General features: G+C 49.6%; 1 protein-coding gene across 2 annotated transcripts; it reads right to left on the reverse strand.

Annotated features, from left to right (window-relative positions):
* Positions 1-1,280: 1,280 nt before the first annotated feature.
* CGN (cingulin) lies at positions 1,281-25,966 on the reverse strand. Of its 2 annotated transcripts, none has more exons than XM_065904179.1 (21): positions 25,857-25,966; positions 18,511-19,385; positions 17,669-17,769; positions 17,460-17,529; positions 17,263-17,352; positions 15,468-15,595; positions 14,691-14,823; positions 13,916-14,128; positions 13,330-13,478; positions 12,999-13,131; positions 10,003-10,203; positions 9,465-9,671; positions 8,627-8,884; positions 7,467-7,637; positions 6,290-6,451; positions 4,833-4,922; positions 4,271-4,354; positions 4,039-4,157; positions 3,613-3,721; positions 3,068-3,231; positions 1,281-2,776 (listed from the first exon to the last, which is right to left on the reverse strand). In XM_065904179.1, exons 2-21 carry the CDS (start codon positions 19,369-19,371, stop codon positions 2,635-2,637), a joined length of 3,585 nt encoding a protein of 1,194 aa, XP_065760251.1. In that variant the 5' UTR covers positions 19,372-19,385; positions 25,857-25,966; the 3' UTR covers positions 1,281-2,634. The 2 variants fall into 2 exon arrangements, with proteins under 2 accessions (XP_065760251.1, XP_065760260.1); XM_065904188.1 differs by lacking the exon at positions 25,857-25,966 and adding an exon at positions 20,501-20,586.
* Positions 25,967-27,013: the final 1,047 nt, after the last annotated feature.

Raw genomic sequence — 27,013 nt, forward strand, 5'->3', positions numbered from 1 at the left:
TGCAATGGGCGTGATCTAGATGTTTCAGGACGCGCCCATCTGAGCTCGCACTGATTTACCTAGAGGTGGGGCTTATGGCTTGGGAGCAACTTATTTGCTTAACTGAAGTTTTGTATAGCGTTTTATGCCTATATGAAGAAATGGCAACCCACTGCAGCATTCTTGCCTGGAAAATCCCATGGACAGAGGAGCCTGACGGGTTACAGTCCAGAGCGTCGCAAAGAGTAGGACATGACTGAGCGACTAAGCACATATGCGTGTATGGTTGTACCTCAAACATTAGTCTTGCCTTCACCTTTCAATTCCAAGACCAGTGTTTGTAAGATAGAATCACCCTGCCAGCCCCTAGAGGATGAGGAGTTGGAAAACATTTCCACACATTCTTCTGTTCCTACATATAGGCCAGCCTGTAGGGTTTGTGGAGCTGAGTAAACCTTACAGACTTCCAGGACCAGCTCACTCAGACTGGCCTAAGCCAGTCTGGCAAGTGCCCTTCCCTGGCAGGAAGCCCAGGCCAAAGTCAATGCCAGCTTGGCTATGGGTGGGGCTTGTTTGGCAGAAGCTATTATATCGAAGCTGCCGTTATATAGAAGGGAGAGGCGGGACACATTGCCTTAAAAGGAATTTGTATTCTTGAGAAGGGATAAATCTCAACTTCTCCAGTGGCATTTGCTCCCTAAGCCCAGGTTAGCATCCTAAGGGCCCATAAGAGAGGTTGGTCTAGCAGCACCTTGGAGCCTCTCCCAGCCCAACTGCTCTTGGCAGGTGGCTTCTCACTGGGGCTATGATCTTCATGGACATCAGACAGGAGGAGGTCTGACCTATTCTTGAGTGGGCAGAACTTCTGAATCTGACAAGACTTTGGTGAACACCTAATCCCCTCTTCAAGGGAACACAAGGGCAGGGATGACAGAAACTTCCCAGGTAGGAACTGGGTCACATGCAATGTAGGAATGGATGGTATCTTTGTAACTGGAAGGTAAATATTTAGGATATCCTTATGCCCCATAGGAATAAAACTCAGTTCTAGCCTGTCTTCTTTAATTCTCAAAGAAGGCATTTACTATTCTTGGTCTTGCTATTCCCAGGAAGAATGGAGCTGCTATAAACTTCTCGTCTCCCTAGATCCCATCTGATCTGTTGTAAAAGGCCTCCAAAAGTGAGGTAACAAAACTACAGTTTCAGCCTCTAAGTTGCATAGTAAGATGGCTTCTTCATGTAATTTAGACCTCCAAATAAGTCAGGAAAATGAATGAGAAGACAAGTCAAGGGTTTCAGTATAGATATATAATTTTTATTTAATTTAAAATAAAAATTCAATGCTTGATTGGATTGAGAGAGAATATATGATTTGCAGAATAGAGGAATTTTTCTAAATCATGAAATTACAAGTCATTGATGAGAACAGGCTTCTCCCTCCCCTAGGCTCCTTACAGAGCCTGCTTAGGAAATGAGAGAGGTGAATCATCTTCCTCACCTCCTCCCCACCAGAACTTGGCTCTCCGCGAATCCCAGAAGAGGAACAAATCCTCCATCGCCTCTTCCCATTTCTACCAAGAGTCAGCCTCTAGCCCCTCTGTGTCAGGTCCAGGCTCCTGAGATAATGAGGGTCCCTCAATTCCCTACTGGGCTTGGGCACCTCTGATAAGAGAAACCACAAGTATGGCCACAGAGACTGAAACCTTTGCTTTTCAAACTTGTGTAGACAGTTGTCAGGGTTTCCAGGTCCAACCATCTTATAAACACAACATAGTCCAGAGGGAGAGAAGGAAGGATGGAAACCCTGAGCAGAAGCAGGCTCCACCACCTTATCACAGCCCTACCAAAGCCCCTCTCACAGGGGCTAATAGGCAGAGAAGCCGGTAGATCTCTCAACCAGTCACTGGGGCGGCAGGGAAGGCAGAGGGCCCCAGCTGGGGAAAAGGTGATCTTTGGAGAGGTATGAATGTGCAGGTAATAAAAGGTAAGAAGAGCATCCATATCTCCTCACCCTGGCTAAGGCACTGAGAAGAAAGAAGGAACATAGAAATGGTAAAGATGGGAAGGGAAGGAGAAAGGGTCCCTTGGATCCTAGCCTAGGGAAGACAAAAAATACAGTAATGGAGACAGGTGGGGACTACCGCATGGGCCCCATGACTGTGCAAAGAAGAGCATGTGAGAAGTGGGCAGAGTCACGCCAGCATGTCCATTACCCATAATGCTCCCCTAACCCTGCTCCAGAATAGGAAGGAAATGAATTCCAGGAGTCAAGGGGGCAGAATCACGTAGGGTATTTCCCTGAGCCTGGGGTTAAGGGCTAAAGAAAGTTTTATATACATGGCAATTTCTATCCCTTCCTATTCCACTCAATCCCCCTGACCAGCCTGCTGCTATGAGGGAGCAGAGGAGGGGGTTGTCGGCACTTAAGGAGGGGGCTCAGTTGGCCTAAAGAGCCCACTCCCCCAGAGGAAGGGGAAAGTCCCTCTACTGGTTTAGCGCAGATGCATTTTTTTTATCACCATCACTCAAACCCCTCCTCATCTTAGGTCTTTAATAACTGGATCCCTGCCAGAGATGAGGAATCTGAAGCTGGGCAGAGCAGAGCAGAACTGGCCAGGCCTCAAGTGTGGTTTATGGGCCCTTGTGGACCACAAGCTAACAAGAACTGGTCTGCAGGTTGCTCTCTGTAAGCAGTGAGGCGATGGAGGAAGGATCGTAGACACTGTCAAATTCCTCATCTGAGCTCAGTCCTTCGTGCTGGAGGGTTGACTCAGCAGCTGAGCGGGAAGCTTTGCGCCTGAGTCAAAGAGAGGAATACCAGTCAGGGAAGATGACAGAAAGATTTAAACAGCCTCCCTTCTCATGTCAAGGAAACTCAGTTCTTCTAAAGCCTAAAACTACCCATAAGATTCCCCTAAGAAGTAGGGGAGATGGGGTACAGGATGGATATTGAGGTACTAAAACACAACCATCTTGGCTTTCATCCAAGAATGAGTGCCTGCAAAGTCCCCTCTTAGAGACCCTCCTCCCCACCCAGCTCAGGAGAGCTCATTCCCAATGGAGCCAGGGGCAGAAGAGCAGCCCCTACCAGGAGTCCTTCTCCAGGGCTTTGATCCGGGCCTGGAGCTGTTCATTGACCTCATGCTGCTCCTCCAGCTCACGCTGGGCTTTCTTCCTCAGGCTGTCCAGTCGCTCAATTTCCTCTTCGGCTTCATCCACCTGCCGCTTCAAAGCCTTCACCCTCAGGCTTAGCTAGGCAAGATACCAAGTCCCCCCATTAGAAAAGCAGCTGCTGCTACCATGGCCTGAGACCCTCCCCTGTAGCAATCTTAACAAGGTATATGTAGTTGCCCCTAGAAAAATGTGACCATAGGCAAGTTCCCTAACCTTATAGGTTTGTCTTGGGGGTTAAATGAGTTAATACATCACTTAGAAAAGGTACCCAGTGCATTGTAAGTACTCCGTACATACGCTTACTATGCACTAATCTAGTCCTTTTGCTCTAGTTTCTCTGTCCTTATAGAAAAATGGTCTAAGATAGAACACCTATGAGGGAGGACCTCCCCTGACCTTCAAGAAAATGCATGGTATATACTTGCCCTATGGTTGCCTGGCCCTGGCTGCCATCCTTACCTGGTCTTTCTGGTCATTCACATGCTGCCTTTCATCATCAATCTGGATGGACAGCTCTTTAACTCTCCGCTCCAGTTTTCGGTTGGTAGACTGCAGAACTGTCTTCTCCCTAAAAGGGCGGGGTACCGGGATGTCTAGGCTGTTGTCATTTCTAAAGAAGCTGCTACTTGGCCCCGTACTGCCTCCAAGGACTCCAAGGGCTCAGCCACAAGCCCCACCATTAGGCTGGGGAGGATCCAGGGCAGATCCAAAGAACTGGGTAGACAGAGGCCATTCACATTTCAGAATTTCCATAATTCTCTCTTCTCCCTATCAAGATAAGAGGGCTCCCAAAAGATCAAGCCAGATTACCATGACTGAGACAGAAGACGGAAGGGCCCAGAGGAGAAAAGCCCAGAGGAAAAGAGAAAGGATGGTTCATGTCACCTCTCTTCTGCCTGCAGCCGCTCCTGCAACTCCCGATTCTGGGACTCAAGCTGCGAGAGGCTGGCGCTGGGCTTCTGGAAGCCTTCTGAGCTGGCCAACCGGCTCTTCAAGTCCTTGTTCTGAGAGGGGACAGGAAGCCTCCTTGGTTTCCACTCTACTTCCAATTGCTTCCATGGTCATTCTACCCACCTCCCAAGGTCTCTCCCTGAGACTGCCCACCCCACCCCCTCACCTGTCTCTCCAAGGAGATTTTGTCACACTCCAGGTCCTGCCGGGCTGACCTCTCTTGCATGAGCTCTGTCCTCAGCTGGTCCACCTAGCAGGGATAGGCCAGAGGAACTGGACTTGGGGAGGACTGATGATGAACCAGCAAGCTGAAACCAAGCTGGGCAGAGTAAATGGAGGGTGCTCTCTGAATCCCCCAAATTCCCAGGCACCTAAGAAATCACAGCCTACTCGAATGGGAGGAACCACAAGGATTGAAACAAGGCCTCCTCAGTCTCACCAGGAACCAGAATCCCTTCTGAATGGAAATGGACCAGACTCAGGTCAGTAGCCCAGGCCACCAAGGATTCCTTCCTCCATTCAAATTCCTGGCTTCTTTCCACTTGAGGAAACCTGTCAAGCCCTCCCGAAAGCAGACGAGACTCTGCAGTAGAACTAGCCACGCACCAATTCTGCAGCCAGAGCTCTCCAGACATGAAAGATGGGAAGGTAGGGTTGTTTTTGAAAGGGCCGAGAAGCGTAAACTGTCATCAGGCGTAAACACAGATGAGGGGTCAGGAAGGGGTTACCTGATCTCGGCCGCGATTCATCCGGTCAGTCAGCAGCTCCACTGTGCTCTTCTCCTCATCTAACTCTGCCTCCAGCCGTGAGACTTTTTCCTGGCAGAGGGACAACAATTTGAGTTAATTCTGCCCCAAATGCTGGACACCACAATGCCGCTCTGACCTAGATGCTCTCAGACCCCAGCCTCCGAAGATTCTTGTCTCTCCCAATCCCACAATCCGTTGGTCCCTCCCCCTGCCCAGAGCTACCATGGAACTAGCGCCCTCTGCTGCCCAAGAGAGGCATTAAGAGGAAGGAGTGGGCCCACTTTGATCCTGACCCCTTGGCAGGAGGACAAACCCCAGAATCTATTTCTCCCTGGGGCAGCCCTATCTCCCTAATGGGAAAATAGAAACCCAAGCTTCTAAACTCAAGCCAGGCAGTACCATATACAGACTAAGAGCGTGGGCACCAGAGCCAGACTGTCTGGGTTTAAAAATCAGATCTACCACTTCCTTCCCTGGTAGTTCAGAGGGTAAAGAATCTGCCTGCAATGCAGGAGACCCTGGTTCAATCCCTCCGTTGGGAAGATCCCTTGGAGAAGGGAAAGGCTACCCACTCCAGTATTCTGGCCTGGAGAATTCCATGAACTGTATAGTCCACAGGGTTGCAAAGAGTCGGACATGAGTGAGCGACTTGCACTTCATTTCACTTCACCACTTCCTAGCAAAGGGGCCATGGACAAGTGGCTTAGCCTCTCTGTGTCTGTTTTCCACATCTGTAAAATGGATAAAACAAACTACCCATTCCAAAGGGCTATTCTCAGGACTGAGTGAGTGAATGAGTGTTAGCTGCTCAGTCATATCTGACTCTTTGTGACCCCATGGACCATAGCCCACCAGGTTCCTCTGTCCATGGGATTCTCCAGGCAAGAATACTGGAGTGGGTTGCCATTCACTTCTCCAGTGGATCTTCCGGGCCCAGGGATCAAACCCGGGTCTCCTGCATTGCTCAGGATTAAATGATTCTTAACTACTTGGCACACAGCACAATATATTAAGTGTTTGCTGCTGCTGCTATTATTACTGTTGTTGTTATTGCCAAATACAGCAAACTGAAGGCCACTGTTGACTCTAAAGGGGAGAAGCCGCTGCTCAGCTCCAGCCAACTACTACCAAGCAGACAACTCGGGACTCAAAGCCCCTCGTTGTTATATTTTTCAAAGGTAAACAAGAGGCTAGAAATCCAAAATTTTATTTGACATCCTTAAATTTCTAAACAGTGGCAATTAATTCAAAGTTGCTTAAAGTACTGCAGTCAAACAAAACCCATCAGCTGCAGGCTGCCAGTTTTCCATCCCTAATACAGAAAGAGGCTGGGAGTGTCCTGGCTTTTCTTCCCACAGAAGTTGGAAGATCCTGCACCAGGATCCAGACCTCCCCCCGTCTTCCCCCACCCTGCCTCCACACGTCAGTGTCCTCACCTCAAGGCTCTTGAGTTGCCGACTCTTGTCATCCTGAGAGCGTTTTTTGTTCTCTGCCTCTTGTTCCAGCCCCTGCAATCGCTGGACCAGTAGCTCTTTGTCCAGCCGGGCTGTGTCCCGATCAGCCTGGGATGCCTGCAGGGCCTGCCGCAGCCTCTGAGTCTGGTCAGAAGAGAAAAATCCAACAGCTCAGATAAAGTGAGGTGGAGGTGGGGTGGGAGCAGTCCACCCTGCAGGGTTTATAATTTAAATGGACAGGATGCATCTTGGGTATTGAGATTTTTCAAAATCTCCCCAGGTGCCCCTAATGTGCAGCAGGGTTTGAAAACGCATCAGTAGAGGATGTGTTGTCTGTACAAGAGTGATGCAAGTGCATCACTACAGTACACAGCCCTGCCTAAGTGCATGCATGCTCAGTTGATTCAGTCATGTCGGATTCTTTATGACCCTATGGGCTACAGCCTGCCAGGCTATTCAGTCCATGCGATTCTCCAGGCAAGAACACTGGAGTGAGTGGCCATTTCCTCCTCCAGGGGATCTTCCCAATATAGGGATCGAACCTGCATCTCCTATGTCTCCTGCATTGTAGTAGGATTCTTTACTGCTGAGCCACTGGGGAATGCATCCTCTGTCTGCATCTAGGGTAGACAACTCCCCTCCACCCTCCCCCACCTAAGTGATTAGACCTAAACCCAGATCCTAGGATCCTTTGGTAACAGCTTTAATTAAGAGGCAGGCTTCCCTCATGGCTCAGCTGGTAAAGAATCCGCCTACAATGTGGGAGACTTGGGTTCGATCCCTGGATTGGGATGATCCCCTGGAGAAGGGAACAGCTACCCACTCCAGTGTTCTAGCCTGGAGAATTCCATGCGCTCTGTAGTCCATGGGGCCGTGAAGAGTTGGACACGACTGAGCAACTTTCACTTCACTTCCCTCGTGGCTCAGAAGGTAAAGAGTACGCCTGCAATGCAGCAGACCCTGGTTCGATCCCTGGGTCAGGAAGATCCCCTGGAAAAAGGAATGGCTACCCACTCCAGTATTCCTGCCTGGAAAATGTCATGGACATAAAAGGCTGGTGGGCTACAGTCTATGGAGTCTCAAAGAGTCAGACACACTTAATTAAGAGGCAATGAGAACGCTGGGAGGATTCCCACTATCCTGCCATTTAGGCTCCTACCTCATCCTGAAGCCGGCTTAGCCCCCCAGAGGTCTTCTCAGCTTCACTGGCCCACTCCTTGGCCTGGCGCTGGGCATCTGCCACCTCCCGCCGAGCCTTTTCCTTGTAATCCTCCAGCTGGGCCTGGAGCTGCTGCAGGGCTTGCTTTGAGTCGTCCCCAATCTGCTCCAGCTGAGACACAGAGAGAAGAGCTTTTTCAACCCTGCAACTCTTTAACAGATGCCTCTGTCCCTCTCTGGGCCCAGACTCCCAAGGTTCTTCCTGCCCAAGCAGCCCTCTCTTGCTCTCTCCTGGACCTAGGTCCCTAGTGTGGCTGGGAGTAATATATAGATCTCCTGGGTTCAAATCCGGCTCTACCACTTAGCTGTGCGACCACAGGCAAGTTACTTATCCTCTCAGTCTCAGTTCCCTATCTGTAAAATGGGATAATAACAGGACATCACAAGATTGTTGTGAGAATTATGTTAATTAATTATATACATACTTACAGCAGTGCCTGATACAAAGTAAGCCTGAAATGACCATATTTTAGCAAACCCATGATACCAATTATTATAAGGTATACCACTGAAAGAAAAAGTTGCCAACTGAACTATAACATACCATCAATTATAAGACAAATCAATCTCAGAGATGATACAATGTACATTTTAGAACTGGTGAAATAGGTGTTGCTCCAGTTTTATAAATAAGAGACTAGGTGGATGATCTTACCCGAGAAAAAGCAATTTCTTTCCTTTCCTTCCTTTCTCCTTTCCTCCCCCAAATATAAAATTCTACCAATGAAAATTCCTGTTTTTAGGTCTTACAGATGTCTAAGGAGGGACCATAGGCCTTTTTCTTCCCTTCCTCTACATATAAAACTCTACTAATGAAGATTCCTATGTTTAGGTCTTATAGACTTCTAAAAGGAACTCCAGGAGACAGAAGGGCTCCAAGGATTAGACCGTAAAGGAAAGGGATGGCGGGGGAGGGCAAGAATACTCAGGGGACGCAGGAAGGATGCCACTCTGCCTCTTTGGCCTTGGCTTCCCCAACAATGAACTTGAGGAAAGCAAACACCACACGCTGTGACCCCACTCCCTCCCCTGTCCACTGCTCCAGGCAAGCTTCTACAGGAGCTGAGCCTCCTCCTGAGGCTGGGCCAGGCCGTGCCCCACCTCCTTGTTCAGCCGGTCCACAGTCCTGTCCAGCAAGCGCTTCTGCTCCTCCAGCTCGGCCTTGCTGCGCCGGAGCGCCTCCCGCTGCTTCCCCTCCTCCTCCAGCGCCCGGTTCAGTGCCTGCTGCTCCTGCCCCAGGCGGGTCAGCCCCCGCTGGGCCTCCTCCAGCCGTGCCTCCAGTGCCCGCTTGGCTGCTGCCAGGCTCCCCTCCTCTTCCTGAGCTGCATTCAAGGCCTCCTCTAGCCGCTGTTTCTCTGCCTGGGAGAGGGGAAGGTGAGGGATGTTGGACCAAGAGGACGCAAAGCTCAGGCTCAAGCCATTTGGAGGTGAGTAGATGAGAGGGAGGAGGAAGAGATATTTCTGAAAAAGGTGGACAATAAAAACAGGCTCAGAGGAACCAACCAAGATCAGAGACCATGCAGAGTGGGAGATGGACAAAAACACCAGTGCAAAGGCTGAGGCATTCACACCAAAGCACACTCCAGAAACGAACCCAAGGTTAACAGAGGGCTAGGGAGACAAACAGAAACACATTACAGGCAAAATAAAAGTGATGGCTGAGTATTTCCATGTTCATGTTAGTTGCTCAGTCGTGTCCAACACTTTGTGACCCAATGGACTATAGCCCTCCAGGCTCCTCTGTCCATGGGATTCTCCAGGCAAGAGTACTGGAGTGGGCTGCCATTCCCTTCTCCAGGGGATCTTCCTGACCCAGGGATTGAACTCAGGTCTCCTGCATTGCAGGCAGTTTCTTTACCGTCTGGGCCACCAGTATTTAGCCAGGAATGAGAGGAAAGAGGACAGGGAGGAAGCCAAAGATGTTAGCGAAAGCACTAACCTCTAGCCGCTGCACCTTGTCCCGAAGTCGAGCCTCCGCCACTTCCCCACCCTCCGCCAAGCCTCGCGCCTCCTTCAGTTGCTGCTCCAGACCCAGGATGCGCCGTCGGAATTCATCATTTTCTTCCTGGGTCTCCCGAAGCGTTGTCTCCACTGCTGTTCGACGCTGCCCCAGCACTGCCGCTTCCGTCTCTGCTGCCATCTGAGCCTGAGGCGGGTTCAGAAAGGTGGCTCAGACCCCAGGGCTCAAGGTCATCGACAACTCCCAGGAAAACCACCCCACAGAGAGCGACTGAAAGAGGGGTGGTACCGCCAGCCAGAGGCTTCCCTGAGAACCCCACCCTACAGAGAAGCAGTGGGTGTCACAAGGTAGAGCCCGGCCTCCCCAGCCACATCCTGGCTACATTTAAGCACACACCTAGGGCCGTGGTATTTGGTCTATACATACCCATGATAGGTCATTTTGCACGCCCTCTGGCTCCTCAGCCCTCCAGACCCCTCAGCCTCCACCTCCTAAGCCCTATGCCCACTCCCCTTGCCTTGGAAGCCTCTTCACAGTCTTGTCTCAGCTGCTGGAGGGTCTTTTGTAGCTGGAGGTTCTGCTGTTCCAGCCCCCGGCTTCGTTCAGCCTCAACCCTCAGCTGCTTCTCCAACTCCCGCTCGCGGTGTCGCCCTGCCACCTCCCGGCTCTGCTGCTCTTCCTGCAGCTCCTTAAGTTCCTCCTGTGTCCGGTGCAGCTCCTAGAAGGGAAGGGAAATGGTGACAGGGCAGACAGAGCCAGCTTGGGATACCAGAGAGTGGAGGAACTGAAACTCTCATACATTGCTGGTGAGAATGTGAAATGGCATGGCCACTTTGGAAAATAATTTGGCAATGTCTCAAAGAGTTCTTGGGCTTCCCTTGTGGCTCAGCAGGTAAAGAATCTGCCTGCAATGCGGGAGACCTGGGTTGGGCAGATTCCCTGGAGAAGGGAATGGCTACCCACTCCAGTATTCTGGCCTGGAGAATTCCATGGACTATACAGTCCATGGGGTCACAAAGAGTCAGACACGAATGAATGACTTCCACTTTCAAAGAGTTAACCATAAAGTGACCATATGACCCAGCAATTCCACTCCTAGCTATATACCCAAAAGAACTATATAAATGTATGTTCAGAAAAATCCTGTTAAGTGAAAGTTCATAGTGGCATTATTCATTATAGTTAAATATAGAAATGACCCAAATGTCCACCAGCTGATGAACAGATAAGACTTCCCTGGTGGCCAATGCAGGGGACACACGTTCTATTCCTGGTCCAGGAAGATTCCACATGCCACAGAGTAATTAAGCCCATGCACCACAAGTGCTATGCTCCTGTGCTGCAACTACTGAAGCCCACTTGCCTAGAGCCTATGTTCCACAATAAGAGAAGCCGCTGCAATGAGAAGCCTACGAACCACAACAAAGAGTAGCCCCCACTTGCCGCAACTAGAGAAAGACCAAGGAAAGCAATGACGATCCAGCACAGCCACAAATAAATTATAAAATGTTTAAAAACTGATGAAGATAAACAAATGTGGTATATCCATGCAGTGGAATATTATTCAGCCATAAAAAGTAATGAAATACTGTTAGTTGGTACAACACAAATAAACCTTGAGAAACATACTAGATGAAAGAAGCCAGACACAAAAGGCTAGATATTATAGGAGTCCAATTATATGAAATGTCCAGAATAAGCAAATCCATAGAGAGAGAAAGCAGCTTAGTGGCTCCCGGGAATGAGGAGAGTGACTACTAATGGATACAAGGTTCTTTTTTGGGATAATTAGAATATCCTATAATTAGATAGCGGTGATGGTTGTAAAACTCTGTGAGTATACAAAACCCCACTAAACTGTGTTCTTTAAAAGGGTGACTTTTATGGTACATGAACTAAATCTCTACTTTAAAAAAAACTATATGGAATAAGAACAGATGAGTGTATGAATAAAATAAAAATAGCTATTTTTTTCAAATGCTGAAAACCAAAGTATGTGACACAATAAATATTAGTGTGATTTGCTGATCTGATTTCTTTTTAAAAATATTAAAATATGATTTCTGGTTCTAATTATCTAGTAGCTACTTCTGAAATTCAGAAAGTATCATAATTAGGTTGAAAGGTTATATGTATATAGTGAGTCTTCTATATAAGACAATATATATATAAGACATACTAACTACAACGAAAAAGAAAACTACCACAGAGTATCATTTACAGTGGACTGGGTTAGTCTGTTTTCCTAACGTGTATGTTATAGGTTGATTAAATAGTTAATAAAATATACTTAATATATGAGATAAATTAAACAGTAGTTATTATTTTTTAGCTTTTTAGCTTTACCTAGCATAATAAATCAATTGAGATTGTCCAGAGGAATATCCAAGTTCACTATGTCAGCTAATATAATGAACAGACTTCAGACTATCTTTATTTGTTAACTTAGTAACAATACAGTAAAAATTAAGAGTACTTCTGATTTCATAACCACCTAAGTATATCTGGTTAACATTTATTATCTTTTTCTCCACCAAAAATTTTGTGTAAGCTCAAGCTTTTATTTATCTGGGAAATGATCATTTAGAGCTATATTTCTTTACCCATTTAAAAATATAATGCTAAAAAAAATAAAAATAAAAATATAATGCTTACTGATTACAATTAGGTAGTCTTATAGTAAATGCATGATAAACAAGCATTGATTAATTAATATTTGTTAACTGAGCACCTACTACATATCAAGCCTAGACAATCAAAGAAATGTAGACCCAGAAGGATTCTCAAGAGGCCATAAATGCCACTTCTCTATAATTATAATTAATGAAAATATTTTTTAACTTTCAGATCATTTGAAATAATGCATTGCTTTCTTGTCCTTCATAAACTAATACCAGGAATATGAAGAAATTATTTCTGTGTTCATTTCAATTTTATGAGATTGTTTATAAAATACCCATGCATGATAAAAACATTTAGTTCCCTGGGTCTAGATTCTGCAGTAGCCTTCAAATTAAAATTTGGCTTCCCATGTAGGTCAGCTGGCCATGCACTGCAAGTGTTCCAATCCATGTGACAACACTGCTCATTTTAAGTTAATAAGCCAGTGTTCTAACTGTAAATGTTGGTTTCATAAGTGTAGTTAATGAGTCCCCTCTAAAAGATGAAGTAACCCTTGCTATGCTGACCAAATGAGGTTTCCAAGCTTGCAAAAAGGAGCCTGGAGTTTCACAAATTCACCTCAATGTTGCTACCCATAAGGTCTCTTGGGAGGCAGCCAGCAGCCTCTGGCTATAACCCAAGCTGGCCACGGAGAGTTCTTTCCATTAGAAATGTCTACAATGAATGAGGAGACCAGTCCTGCCAGAGTGTGTGCTGCGAAGAGATAAGGCTGAGCAGGCAGGAGGAAGTCTGAAAACAAAGCAGTGGAAGACAGTGTGAAGGCCCTCGTGGATGGGTGAGGCACGTGCCCACCACCACAACCTGCCCTTCTGCCCCCCAGCCTCCAAGTACCTTCTTGAGCTCCTCCACCTGGCGAGTATCTCCAGCACCAGTTCGGGCCTGCCCTAGTTCCCTCTGCAAAGCCTCTATCTTCTCCCCGAGTTCCTCTTCCATCTCCTCCTTCTCCATACGCAACTGCAGGAGTCTGAGCCCAGCAAGGTGAGATAAAAGGGAAAAGGAACAGAGTGGGGCCACCTGCTGGGGAGAGGTCAGCAGAACAATGAAAACCACCTCCCTGGAGGTTAATACCCTGGGCACCCACCCTCAAGAGGGAGGAAGGTGGACAAGAGAAGAGCAGGGATAGAAGAACAGTGGACAAGCTTCCTGGGGGGACTATCCTTACTGCTGCTTGGTGGCTCTCAGCTCCTCCTTGTTCTTCTGAAACATGTTCTGCCAATGCCCTGTCTCCTCTGAGGTCTCCTCCAGCTCCTTCTGCAGCCCCCGCACCAGGGCTGACATCTTCTGCTTCTCGGCTTCTAACGCTGCGTGGTCCTAGGGAAGAGGAGAGTTGGGGCCAGGAGGTTCAGAGGCAAGAGCTAACTCCAGAGCAAAGTGTGAGAGTGCAGACGGTAAGACTCAGATCCAGGGGCACCGTGCCAGCTGCACACCCTGTCACCCGAGGAGCCTGGCGCAGTGCTAGCACAAGGCTCTCCTCCCAAGACAGTGTGCCTCTGTCATCCAGAGGGAGTCTCCTCCATTATTTCCCCACGGGACTTCGATCACACACCCTCGTGGGACTACTGGCCCCCACCCCTTCTCTCCGCCCTTACAGGTTTCCTGACGAAGGTTTTCATTACATCTCACATGTGTCTTTTAGCAGGAGTTCCGGTGATGACCAGGAAAAAAAAAAAATCCCCAGATACCAAGACCTCAAGGCAGCCCCCTTCCCTGGGATGCCCTCTTTTTCCAGCCCTGCCCTCGTCACATGCCTGGGTCGCGTCCTGCATGCTCCGGCGAAGCTGCTCGGTGTCCCGCTGGTACTGCTGCCTCACGTGCTCCACCTCCTGGTCCCGGGAGGCCACCTCCTCCTTCAGGGCGCCCTTCAGGGCCGTCAGCTCTCGCTCCCGCAGCCTCAGCTGCTCCTCCACCCGCTGTTTCCCCTCCAAGACCTCCTCCAGAAGCTCCCGGGTCTCTACCAGGTCCTGAGGAAAGGGAAAGTGGAAGTACAGAGGTGACCATATTAGAACCCACCTGTCTGTTCATTCACTCATTCATTAATCTAGTCAGTCAAAAAATATGTATTGAGCGCCTCCAATCTGCTAGGCATGTGAACAGGTAGGTGCTCTCTGCCCTCAACAGTGCCTAGTTAGGCTAAAGGAAATCCACCATTCTGGTCTCTGGTATCACCCCATCATTGAACCTGCCTGAAAGCACCCTAAAGAGACAGCTACCTCCTCCCCATACTTTGGGGAAACTATAGATGAGCAGACTTGAGGATGCTCTTGCTGAAAGGGAACAGAGATGAGGGTACCCCACCCTACTCCCTGGGCTTTCCCTGGTGTCAGACGATAACAAATCTGCAAAGAAGGAGACCTGGGTTTGATCCCCGGGTTGGGAAGATTCCTCTGGAGAAGGGAATGGCAACCCACTCCAGTATTCTTGCCTGGAGAATTCCCTGGACAGAGAAGCCTGGCAGGCTACAGTCCATGGGGCTGCAGAGTTGGACATGACTGAAGCAATCAATACACACACCCTCCTCCCTACCTTCATTAGCACCTCCTTAGCAGCTTCAGGACCCTGGGCCTGTTTCAGCTTGTCCTGGAGCTCCGTCACCTGGGTCTCCAGCCCACGCCGTACCCTTTCACCCTGGTCCAGGAGAAGCTTCATGTTCTGCAGCCTAATAATCAATCACAGACAACATTATTGAGCATTAAGTATCAGTCCATTTTCTAAACACTTTACTTAGTATAGTAATCCCTTTAAACTTCCTTCAAGCATTTGTTCAAATCTTAACGTCTCCCCTGTTTGATTTAATACCGTAACCTGCTCCCCTACAACCCAGGCCTCCTAAGGTTCTTTAACCTACTCTACTTACCACCGTCTCACATGTTACACATTTACTTATATAATATGTTTGTTGTTTACTGTCTGTTCTTCCTCACTAGAAACTTTGCTTCATCTTTATGGTCCACTGATGAACCATAGGAGTCTAGATCAGTACCTACTATATAATACTCATCGCAAAGAAAACTTCTGCTACATGAATGATTGAATCCTCACAACAATTCAGTGAGGCAGGTACTATTATTAACCCCATTTTACAGATTAAGAACTTGATGCACAGGGCAAACCCAGGCTGCCTAACTCATGCACTATTAGCACATCTGGTAGAAACAGTAAAGAGAAAGGTCCCATCTTTAACCATCTCTGTCTGCCCCTTTCAGCTTCTGGAGATTTCCCTGTCTCCCCCAACCCTGGGGGAGTCTCTGAATCTGGCTGAGGCCCCCACGTAGCCCTGGGTGCACCAGCAGCTGCACTCACTCCTTGGTGCTCTGCTGGGCCTCCCCCTTCCTCCTCTCCAGCAGCTCCTGCAATCGGCTGCACTCTTCTGCCTTCTCCTCCAGCTGCCGTTCCAGCCCCACCTGGGACGGCTCTAGCTTCTGCCGTTTCTGGAAAAGGAAAGGAGAATAAAACAGCTGAAGGGTAGGTCAAGCCTCTCAGAAGGACCAGAAATAATGAAAATGTCTAACACCTATTGATATTCACTATGTGACAGGCACTGAACTAGGAACCTTATGTATATTATCTGCATTTAATCCTCATATGAAACCTTGGTATTTGTAATGGTTTAAAATATGTCCACAGATTCTTTGCCATTCCTTTCGAAAGGTAAAACCTCTCCCCTTGAGCAGAGGCTGGACTTAGTATAGACTCCCCTTGAATACAGGCTATCCCTTCTAACAAACAGAAAAAGGAGGAAGTGATGTGTCACTTCTAAGATGAGGTCATAAAAAGGCACTGCAGCTTCCTTCTTACCTTCTCTCTTGAATCACTCACTCTGAGGGAAGGTAGTTACCATACTGTGAAGACACTCAAGCAGCCCTATGAAGAGGTCCACGTTGCATGGAACTGAGGCCTCCAGCTAGCCACCATTGAGTAAGCCGTGCCAGAAGTAAATCTTCCAACTCCAGTCAAGTATCCTAATGACTAGACCCCCAGCCAATATCTTGACTGGAAGTTCATTACAGGCCCTGAGCCACAACTACCCCGTTAAGTGGCTCCCAGATCTTGGACACTCTGATACCAGGTGATGTTTGCTCTGAGGTAATTTGTTACATGGTAATAACCGTGTGTATGTGCTCAGTTGTGTCTCTTTGTGACCCATGGACTGTAGACTACCAGGCTCCTCTGTCTATGGAATTTTCCAGACAAGAATCCTGGAATGGGTTACCATTTCCTACTCCAAGGGATCTTCCCAACCCAGGGATCAAACCCGCATCTCCTGCATCACCTGTGTTGGCAGGTGGATTCTTTAACACTGTGCCAAGGTAGAAGCAGTATTGGAAAAAAAAAAAAAAAGAGGAGTACAAAGGCTTGAGCATAAGACTGACCTGAATTTTAAAATTCCTCTACAACTTACCACCTTGGGCAATTCACTTCATCTTTCTGATCTTCAACTTTCTTATCATACAAGAGTCCAGGATACCTACTTTACAGGGTCACTGTAATCATTACATATTACTTGGGATAGTACATACTACAATAATTCGACTCAATAAATGACAGCCATCATTATTGCCATCATTATGATAATGATGAAAAGAACTGAGGTAAATAATTTGCTCAAGATTTATATAGTCAGTAAGTGGTAGAGCTGGGCTTCCCTGGTGGCTCAGATGGGAAAGAATCCTCCTGCAATGTGGGAGACCTGGGTTCAATCCCTGGGTTGGGAAGATCCCCTGGAGGGCATGGCAACCCACTCCAGTATCCTTGCCTGGAGAATCCCACGGACAGAGGAGCTGCAGATGGCGGGCTGCAGTCCATGGGGTTGCGAAGAGTCGGACACGACTGAGTGACTAAGCACAGTAGAAGGGGCAGAGCTAGGACAGGCCCTTCCAGAGGAACAGAATGGAAAGTAGCTGAACCCCTGATGAACGTGTTCCTCCTCTCCAAGCTCCGGAGAACCCCCGAAGTCCTTCCTGGGACTAGCACACACTCTTGTCTCATCTCACAGGACACACAGCGCTCTTTTCACGGCTTGGAAGGGCCCATCCAGGCCAAGTTTCTTCTCCCATGTGGTCCTTCATCCCTCCCGCACCTATGATCTTCTCCTCACCTTCATCTCTTCATCCAGCTTTTTCTGTAGCTCCTCCACTTTTTGGGTGAGTTCAGCCTGCCTTGCCTTAGCAGAACCAGGAGAAGCCATCTGCCAGAGACACAGTGGGGAAAGAAGTGAGTGGATCCACATCCAGATCCTGAGGCGCACAAGGCCCTAAGCCTGCCCCCTCCCTCCACCATGAGAAGGCCACTCACCACCAGAGGCTGCATCTGCTCCAGCACCAAACTGACCTTCCTCCTCACAGAGGTTTCACTTTCTGAGCTTCTGGAGGATGAAAGGACAGATGCAAAGGTAAGGGGAGGCAAGGGAGAGAAGAGATGAGGGAAGGGAGGGTTAAGAGCAGGGAAGATGGGGAACAAAGCTAGAACAAGTGACTCTGCTGTTGCGAGAGGTCCCCACTCACCCCTCTCTCAGGATGCCATAGATGATGGCCTTCACGTGATCCACACTGCCTGGTGGGGCGGCCTCCTGCTGGTCTCGGAGAAGGTCTGGAGTTGATTTGAACTACAAAAGAAGTGAACCCAAAGAAATTGGGAGGTTGAGAAGATGAAGTCAGAAGCGTGTATGGGGTTCAGATAGAAAAGAAGCGGCAGTTGGGAGATGAGGCCCTTCAAGCATGAAGAACGAGCCTGAAAAGGGGGTACAGAGGCAACACTTCTGAGGCCAGAGCAACAGGCCAGGAAGGATCCACCTCTCACTATTGCTGCAAACCAGATTTTGCTCGACAGGCAGCTCTCAACCGGTTGTGAGCTGTGTCACAGGCTATTTGTCACTAATGGCAGCTAATGTACTAGAATGTGTAAATGATTTACTTTTAGAATGGATTTAACTTTGTCTCAGAGTAATGTCACTCCCCTACTCACTCACATTCCTGAGTGAGAGGCAAAGGTGGGAGTTTTGGCCAGATCAACAGAGAGCCACTCATAGCCTCCAAGCCTGCCTCCCGTCTGGGGCAGCCCTAGCAAATGCTATTGACCGAGGCACACACAGTGGTCAGGCAAGGACGAGTTAACTCTCCAGGCTTGTGAAAGGTGATTTCATAGTTACTTCCACTTCCTTTAGAATTCTGCCCATGGAAGTATCTTGTACACGTGAATATCATCTGTTAAGCAGATGGATAAAGTGAAAGACAAAATGTAGACTCTGCTATAGATCATCTGAGTCCACTTGGGGTCCCAGGGCTGGTGGGTTGGGACTGATGAGAAGGGGCCAGGGGTTGGAAGTCACAGAAGGGTGGAGTCTGACCTGTAGCACTGCAGGGTCCTGTTCCCTCCCCTGTGGCTCCTCAAAACTCTGAAGGACCCAGTCCTGGGTCTGACGGGCACGGCTAAAGCCACCCAGAGAGCTCTGGGCTGACGGTTTCGAGCTGCCCGTGCGCAGGTCATGCTTTGTGCCAGGGATCCAGTGATCGGGGGACCGGCGCTCCCGTTCCTGAAGGGTGTCTCGTGGCAGCCGGTTGTCCAGGCTCTGGCTCCGCTTTCTCTGTTCGGGGCGCAGCGTCCGCGTGCGGCGGCCAGTCCGGCCCCGGATCTGGCCCCCGTGGTGACTGTCAAACTTGTTGATGAGTGAGTCCACCGAAGACAGAGGGGCAGTGTCAATGGTGTTGCCCAGGGAAGTCCCCTGGGGGGCCAGCTCCAGCATGCTGGTGCTCCTGTTGTCTGGACCTATCAGGGCAGGGCCTGCCAGGGAGGCCTGGGACTGGGAGCGGAGTAATCTTCCATTCCAGTGGGCCCCGGGCTCCTCATCTGAGGTGCTGCCCTGCGAGGGGGCAGGCAACTCCCTGGCCTGAGAGTAGGGGTTCTCGGCAAGTTCTGAGTCAGAGCTCAGAGCTCCTGGCGCCCCTTGGTTGTTGGCCCCTTTGATCTGGACTCCAAAGGAGTCACCGCCTTTCTCTCCACTGTTAAGCACTACAAAGGGCTGCCCGGCGATGCCCTGCACACGGACAGCAACCCCATAAGTATTGGCTCTTGCATCCTTAGCTGGCCGTCGCCCGCCACGACGTAGGGTGCCTATCTCTGCCTCACCCACTGGCTCTGTGATGAAGCGAATCTGGACTCCATGGTCAACAGGGCCCCGGGGCTCGGCCATGGTGGACGCCTGCTCCATGGATAGGAGGAGTCCTGGAAGACAAAGGAAAGAGCTTAAGCTGAGAGATTAGAAATAGAAACCCAGAAACCTCCACTAGCCCAGCTTTTACGAGGTTAACTGCCTTACAATCCCCTCTACACAAAACAGAGGTTCTCATACTTCATCTGAGCAGCATCATCTGAAGGACCACAGACTCCACCCCCCAACCCCTCCCACCCCCATGCGGAGCATCAGACTCAGGAGGTAGTCCCCAAGCGCGGATTTACATTTCTAACAAGTTCCCAGGTGATGCTGATGCTGCATCCAGATTCCACACTTTGAGACCCACTGACCCAGAAGAACTCCTTTCCTCTAATACAGTCCTGAGGAGCTTGGCTTTGCCAAGAGTTTAAAGATTTCTCTTCATCTTCACACATACATATAGCACTACCGTATGCTTCCCCCAACCCCAAGGAAGGCACAAGCCCCACATGCAGATGCCTCCAGCCCAGTGGAGAACAGGGGCCTCCATTCCCAGAGCTCATTTCAACAGCAGACCCCAGGGTATGTCATCCCACTTCTGGGAGGATACTCAAAGAAACCAATAGCAGTGATGGCATCAGGGGTAAGGGAACTGAGGATAGGGAACAGGACTGGGAGAATGACTGGCTCTTTCCTAGATATCTTTTTGTCCCTTTGGGGTTTTTTGTTTGTTTATATTATTTATTCATTTATTGGGCTGTGCCAGGCCTAGCTGTGGCACACAGGATCTTAGCTGTGGCACATGAGATCTAGTTCCCTGACCAGAAATTGAACCCAGGCCCCCTACATTGGGAGCACAGTCTTAGCCACTGGACCACCAGGGAAGTCCCTTTTGGTCCCTTTTGAATCTGCTACCATGTACTGCCTACTTAAGAAAAAAGTAAAAGTGTTAATCACCCAGTCAAGTCCAACTCTTTGCAACCCCATGGACTGTAGCCCGCCAGGCTCCTCTGTCCATGGGATTCTCCAGGCAAGAATACTGGAGTGGGTTGTCATTTCCTTTTCCAGGGGATCTTCCTGACCCAGGGATTGAACCCAGGTCTTCCACACTGCAGGAGGATTCTTTACCATCTGAGCCATCAGGGAAGCCCACTCAAGAAAAGATTTAAATAACATTTAAGAGTACCAGTCCAGGGAGTTCCCTGGCAGTCCAGTAGTTAGAAGTTTGTGCTTCCACTGCGGGGGCCAGGGTTCAGTTCCTGGTTGGAGAACTGAGATCCCGCAGGCCACGTGGGATGAGTCCAAGAGGCCCCAGGGCAGGCAGACTTGTCCATCTGAGGGCCAGAGCCAAGAACACCTGCAGGTCGCCTCCCTGGGTCCATACTGCCTAAGCCCAGAGTCAGCAGATGGAATGTAGTCCAGGTATGTGCTGGCTCCGGGAACTTGGGAAGGAGAGTTTCTCCTCTAAGCAAATAAAAATACAGCTTCACCTGCCCCTTCTGCTAATCTCCACCAGGGCCTAGCACCAAACTGGAGGAGGAGCCTCTGAAGTGCCAGAGACACAAACATACCCAACTCAACCCCCCAGAAGAGCTCTGGGCCAAGGAAACTTGGCAAGGCCCCTTTCAGGCAGGGACTGTAGAAGGGCTAAGAAGCCCAGGAACCAGAGGGAGCAAGGAAAGGAGGGGCAGAACTCTAGGTGAGACGCGGCTTGGAGGAAAAGCATTCCTAACATTCCCAGTCCCTCCCCTCCAGAGGAAGATACAGCGGGGAGGAACCCCTTATCAGCAATGGTTTTTCACTGTTTTGGTATTTGAGAAAACAATGCACCCTTCCCCCAGGTGACAGCTCACCCAAGCTTTTAGCATGGAATCTCAAAGGGTCCTCAAAGACCACCCATGAGCCTGAGGACCCCATCCTTCCACTATGCAGACAATGGGGAGGACCAACCTCTCTGGACCAACCAACCTCTGACTCAGATACCCCAAAAAGCAAGATACTTAGTTGGTAAGACCCTATTCTGGAATTCAAGTAAGAAATAGGACCAGAGGGATTCCCTGGTGACTCAGTAATAAAGAATCCACCTGCCAAGGCAGGAGACACAGATTCAGGGATCTGGGAAGATCCCACATGCTGTGAAGCAACTAAGCCCATGTGCTACAACTACTTAGCCTGTGCTCTAGAGCCTGGAAGCCACAATTACTAAAGCCCAGGCACCCTGGAGACCAGAAGTCACCATAATGAGAAGTCCGTGCACCGCAACTACAGAAAAGCTCAAGAAGCAATGAAGACACAGCACGGCCAAAAATAAATAAATAATTCTTTTTTTAAAAAAAAGAAAAGAAATGGGACCAGAAAAGAAGCTACAAGGCAAAGGTATAAGTTCTCCAAGCCACTCATCTGATAGAAAAGGCTCTGGACTAGACTCCGGATCTGACCTGGAATCCTTGTTTCTGCTCTTCACTTAATGTATATTACCTTGGACAATCAAAATCACAACTTCTCTAAGCCTGTTTCCTCATCTGTAAGATGGACATGATGATACTACCTCACAAGGTAACTGCCCATGAGAATTAGACAATAACAATAATATGGGTGTACGCAACTATAAAAATTTATTGTTACACACTTAAGATTTTTGCCCTTATTTACTGAGATTCTACTTCAATAAAAAGAGGGAAAATGACACAACAGTAAACATGAACACACCTAGCAGTAAAACCTGTCACAAAGTTGTCAACAAAGGTTATCCTGCACATACGCTGCTCCTTCCAAGGGGACCTTCCTGGCTTCACTTGCTTTACAGACGGATGTCACTTCCTCAGAGAAGCCTTTCCTGACCCTTTCCTCTCACAAAGTAGATCATGTGCACATTATATGCTCCACAGATGACCTCGTGTGTTTGCCTCAGTTTATTTTTGAATTTATTCTTAACTGGAGAATAATTGCTTTACAATGTTGTGTTGCTTTCTGCCATACAACAACATGAATCAGCCATAAGTATATATATGTCCCCTCCCTCTTGAACCTACCTCCCACCCCCGACCCCATCCCACTCCCCTAGCTTGTCATAAAGGACCAGGTTGAGCTCCCTGTGTAATACAGTAACTTCCCATTAGCAAGCTGTTTTACATATGGTAACACATATATTTCAATGCTACTCTCTCAATTCATCCCACTCTCTTCTTCCCCAGCTATGTCCCCAAATCTGTTCTCTACATCCACATGTCTGTTCCTGCCCTGCAAATAGGTCCATCAGTACCATATTTCTGGATTCCATATGTATGCATTAATATACAATATCTATTTTTCTCTTTCTGACTGACTTCACTCTGTATAACTGGCTCTAGGTTTATCCACCTCACTAGAACTGATTCCAATTCATTCCTTTACATGGTTGGGTAATATTCCATTGTACACATGTACCACAATTATATATTTATCAGAGTGACAATTTGTTTACTGCTTCCTCCACTCAATTATAAGCTTCTGGCGGGGAAAAAAACATTGCTCTCAGCTGACTCCTGTGTCCCCAGGGCCTAGCAGATAGTAGACATCAACATATATCTATTAAAAGTTGTATCCTGAACCAAGGAGAACTCACACAGCAGTGGGGAGATTTCCCAAGGATCCCACACAGCCATTTCTTGTTTGTCCTAGTAACAGAACCTCTTCCTGGCCCAGACTCCCTGCTCTCTTCAGTCATTATTTTGGAACCAAATGTGTCTAGACTGCCAGCTCTCAGAAGTCATGACGTGGCTCTACCATGATAGTATATCAACTGATCTTCCAGATTCAGGTCAAGGAGTTCTCAGCCTAGTCTCAGAAAGTACACAGCCCCTTGCCCACCCAAGAGCATCAAGTTGCTCAGAGGCGGACCCAAGCCTACTCCTAGGTCCCAGGGACTCCCAAACTTCAATCTTCCTCAGCCTCAGAACATGTGACTCCAGGGCCAGGAGGGCTGAAGGGATCTTTGAGATGGGTCAGAAAGTAGGGCTCTAAATGATTCAACATGGAAAACCCGAAACCTATCCGCCTTCAGTTACAGAGGACAGCGGGGCGGGGTCCGGGGAGCAGGGCAGCTCCAAGGTCTTGCGTAAGCGCCAGAGGCAGGTACACAGTGATCGAGCGCCAGGCTACAGGGAGCCCAGAGTCTCTGCTCTCACCAGAAGCCTGACCCTGCTTTTCCCACCGCTGGCCTGTGCCCAGGGCGCTCTCCACCAACTGGACTCGGGGAGAAGACTAGACCACAAGTTAATTCAGCTTCATCTGTTTGCCTGTCATTCCTGCCTGCGAGGAGGGGGAGGGCACAGCACCTGTATCAGGCAGCTACTTCTGCCTGAGTTACTCATTAGCCTGCCCTGCCCCAATTCCATCATCTCTGGCCCAGCCATAAGCGTCTGGCTTCCAACTAGGAGTGACAGGGTCTCTGGACTCCTGGCAGAAGTGGGGGTGGGGTAGTTTCGGGTGTGCCCAGGAAGAACTGGAATACAGAGGGCCTGGCAATACACTAGATGCTATATAATTGGCAGACTCAGAAAATGGGTAAACTAGAGGTACACTGATTAGACTCCCCTTGGAGGTAACAAGGAAAACAAAATAGAAAAGGACCACTCAGTGACCTTGATCTTTTGGATCCTATTTTCTCATACAGGTAATGAGATAAGGTTGACTGAGGATCCAAAAAGAACCCCCCAAGTGTACTCCTGGCTCAGTCCACTGAAACAGCCAAACCTGAGGGCCAGGCTAGAGCTGCTGGGCCAGTGGGGGGAAAAAACACAATGAGGAACTGGGCCCCTGCAAACTGGCTGGACAGGTTTGAGAGGCAAGAGGAAGGGGAGGGCCAGGGAGACTCCACTGGCAGTTTGTGAAGCAGATTAGAGAAATTCCACACCACAGAGGAGGCAGAGGGGCAAAACCAGGGGCAGGGACTCTGTCCAGCTTAAGATGCCAAGGCAGAAGGTGGGAAGGGAACAGGCAGGAGGAACAGAGACACAAACAGATACACAATGAGCCTGGTGAGTGAGAGACAGCCCAGTGTGTGACCGTCTCCCTCTGCCCTTCCCTCTTGAGAGTTCCCAAGGTTGCATTCCAGATCCCACATAACCTGGGCCACCTCCCTGGCCCTTAGGTCTCCCCTTGCCTAGCCTGAAGAAAAGCAGCAGCCCTATTCCTCTCCTCACTTCCCACAGAGGTGGTGGCAAGCAGGTCAGCCTGGGGAAAGCAGGAAGGGTTCTAGGAAGCTAGAATCCTCTTAGGGTCAGGCAAATCTCTGGATTAGCAGTCCCCTAGAGCCAGTCCCCCATTCCCAATACCCAGGATGAAAAAAGAGGTATGGAAGCATGTGTAGGCAGCCTGTCGGCTACATAGCGGTTGCTAATTATTTCCCAATTATAACAACTCTCCTCAGGCAGAGCATCAAAGGGGCCAAGTTATGGCTGGCTCTGGTTCCCTCACCTGCCTAAGGCAAGGAAATCTGCCTCAGAAGTTTAGTCTAGGCCCTCACGTGCACCTCTCATCCAGCCTGAAGACTTAGAGGTGCTGAATCTCCTAGTCCTGGGATCTCCTGATGAGTCCTGCTTATTTCCTGCACCAGTGCCTTCGGCCAGTCTGACAGCCACCATGGTCCAGCTGTCAGGGATGCCTGGTGGGGTCTCAGGGAATAATGGAGAATTTCCAAGAGGCATCAGGAAAATTGGTTAGGCTCCCAAACCTCACCCAACAACTCCATCTAGAACCCCGGAAGTATGTGTGCTTGGAGGGAGGGTTTGACATTAGCCCCAAGAGGCCTCATTAGAAAGAAGTATTTCTACATATTTTGTAGGCCTAGGGATCAGTGCTTACTCAAATCCCTCTCTCATAGGGCACTCTCTCAAGAGGAAGAAGGAAAAATCCTCTCTGGCAAGAAAGCAAAGAAGGACAAATGTCGAAAGCCTTAGTTTCACACCCAGCAAAGAGACGGGGTATCCTCTCCTGCTACCTCTCAGCGTCTATTAATTGCACCTGTCTCGTCCCATAGGTGGAAGGTTAAAGACTCCACACCTCAGAGCCATCTCAAAGCCAGAAGAGAGGTATCAGGGCCGGCTCAGACTGGCAGTCGGGGAAAGAACCTCAGAGAAACAGCACCTTTCCACGCCCTCTCCCTTCCGTCTCTGAACCACAGACAGCAAGTCCCCTTTGCCCTCCCGAAACTGACTCCTTCCCCCTACCATTCCGGTCTCCAAGAGAAATTCTGCCCCAGGCACCAGCATCTGACCTCCAGAGATATCTTGGCCCTGAAACGCTTTCATGCCCTGGGAATAGCCTCAGCCTCAGGTGCCCCTCACCTGGCACCTTCCCAAGCACCTGCGTCTGGCATCTTAGAGCAGAAGCCAGCTCTTTATCAGTAGTACTCCCACCCTACCTTGACCTCCCCTCCTCCTCTCGCCAACACAGCACCTGTGCCCTGGGTATCTCTGATCGCCTTGACTCCCGCCCCTCAAGGGTACACCTGAGGGCTCGCGCGCCTCGTGGGTGCCCTCGCTCCCGCCCGGTTCACTCACCCTAGCCGGGCTCGGCGCTCCCGGGCTCGGGCTCGGGGAGAGCCGCACGCTCGGCTCCCGGGCCCTCCCCCTCTGTCCCTCGGCGCTCCCTCCTTCTTTCTCCCCCTCCCACCAACCTGTTACTCCCCTCCGGAGCTCCACCTTCATTGGCCGTCACCACCCGCCCCGCCCTACCCTCCCTCCGGTTGGTCCGTTTCCCGCGAGGGGCGGGGCCGCCGCCGCCGGGACCGGGACCCGGGGTCGCCAGCCGGGGTGGGCGGGAGGGGCCGGCGGTCACGTGGGTCTGCGGGCGGTGAAGCGCGAGGGCGGGGGTGGGGCGGCGAGGGGCGTCGGGAGGCCATTTTGGGGGCGTATTGGCTGGCCGCCCTTGACCGGCCCCTGCCCGGACTCTGGACTGGGAGCCGCCCGCCAGAGCATCTTCTCGCCTCAGCTGCGGAGCAGTGCCCCGCCTGCAGGGTTCTCGGCCGGAACCTCTGTCCAGACTCCCTCTGCGCTTCCCCTACCTCCGCATAAAGCAGAATACTCTTCGGTCGCATCCTGCGGAAGATACCTTCCCGGCCCCCAGACGTCAGCAGCCCCTCCACTTCAGCTCCGTCTCCCCTTTTCCCAACCCGAGCCGGATCCCAATCTTGGATTCTCCTCCCTTATCTCCTGGCCTCCACAAACCAGCTTGGCACCTTTTTCTTCGTAGTATGTATCACCTTCCAGATTATATAATTTAATCTAAAATTCGTATTCGTCGTTTGTCTCTCGCCCTACTCTAAGCTCCACCAGAGCAAAAATCTCTTGTTTTGTTCTCTAGTTTACCCCAAATGCCTACAACAAGGACAGGCATCTGTTAGGCGCTTAGTAAATATTTGTCGAGTGAATGAATGGGAAGGGGCGGGGAGAATTTACATGGAATAGGAATGACTCTCATTCTAAACAGAAGGGGATCTAAACCCCAGATTGTAAATCCATTTTAGACTTTAGTGTTTCAAGAAGTGAGGAAATTGATCCCAGAACTCTGAAGAGTAAAGTCGGGGAGACACTCCGGCTAATCAACTAGCTGTAGTTAAACAGCGGGAAAGCTGACTTCCGAGATTTTAATGGTTGAGGTATGTGAAAAAGAGATAGACTTAGTTTGCGTTGCTAGGTCCCGATATTTGTATTTATTC

The sequence above is a fragment of the Muntiacus reevesi genome, chromosome 1 (genome assembly GCF_963930625.1).
Source record: "Muntiacus reevesi chromosome 1, mMunRee1.1, whole genome shotgun sequence".
Lineage (NCBI taxonomy): Eukaryota > Metazoa > Chordata > Mammalia > Artiodactyla > Cervidae > Muntiacus > Muntiacus reevesi.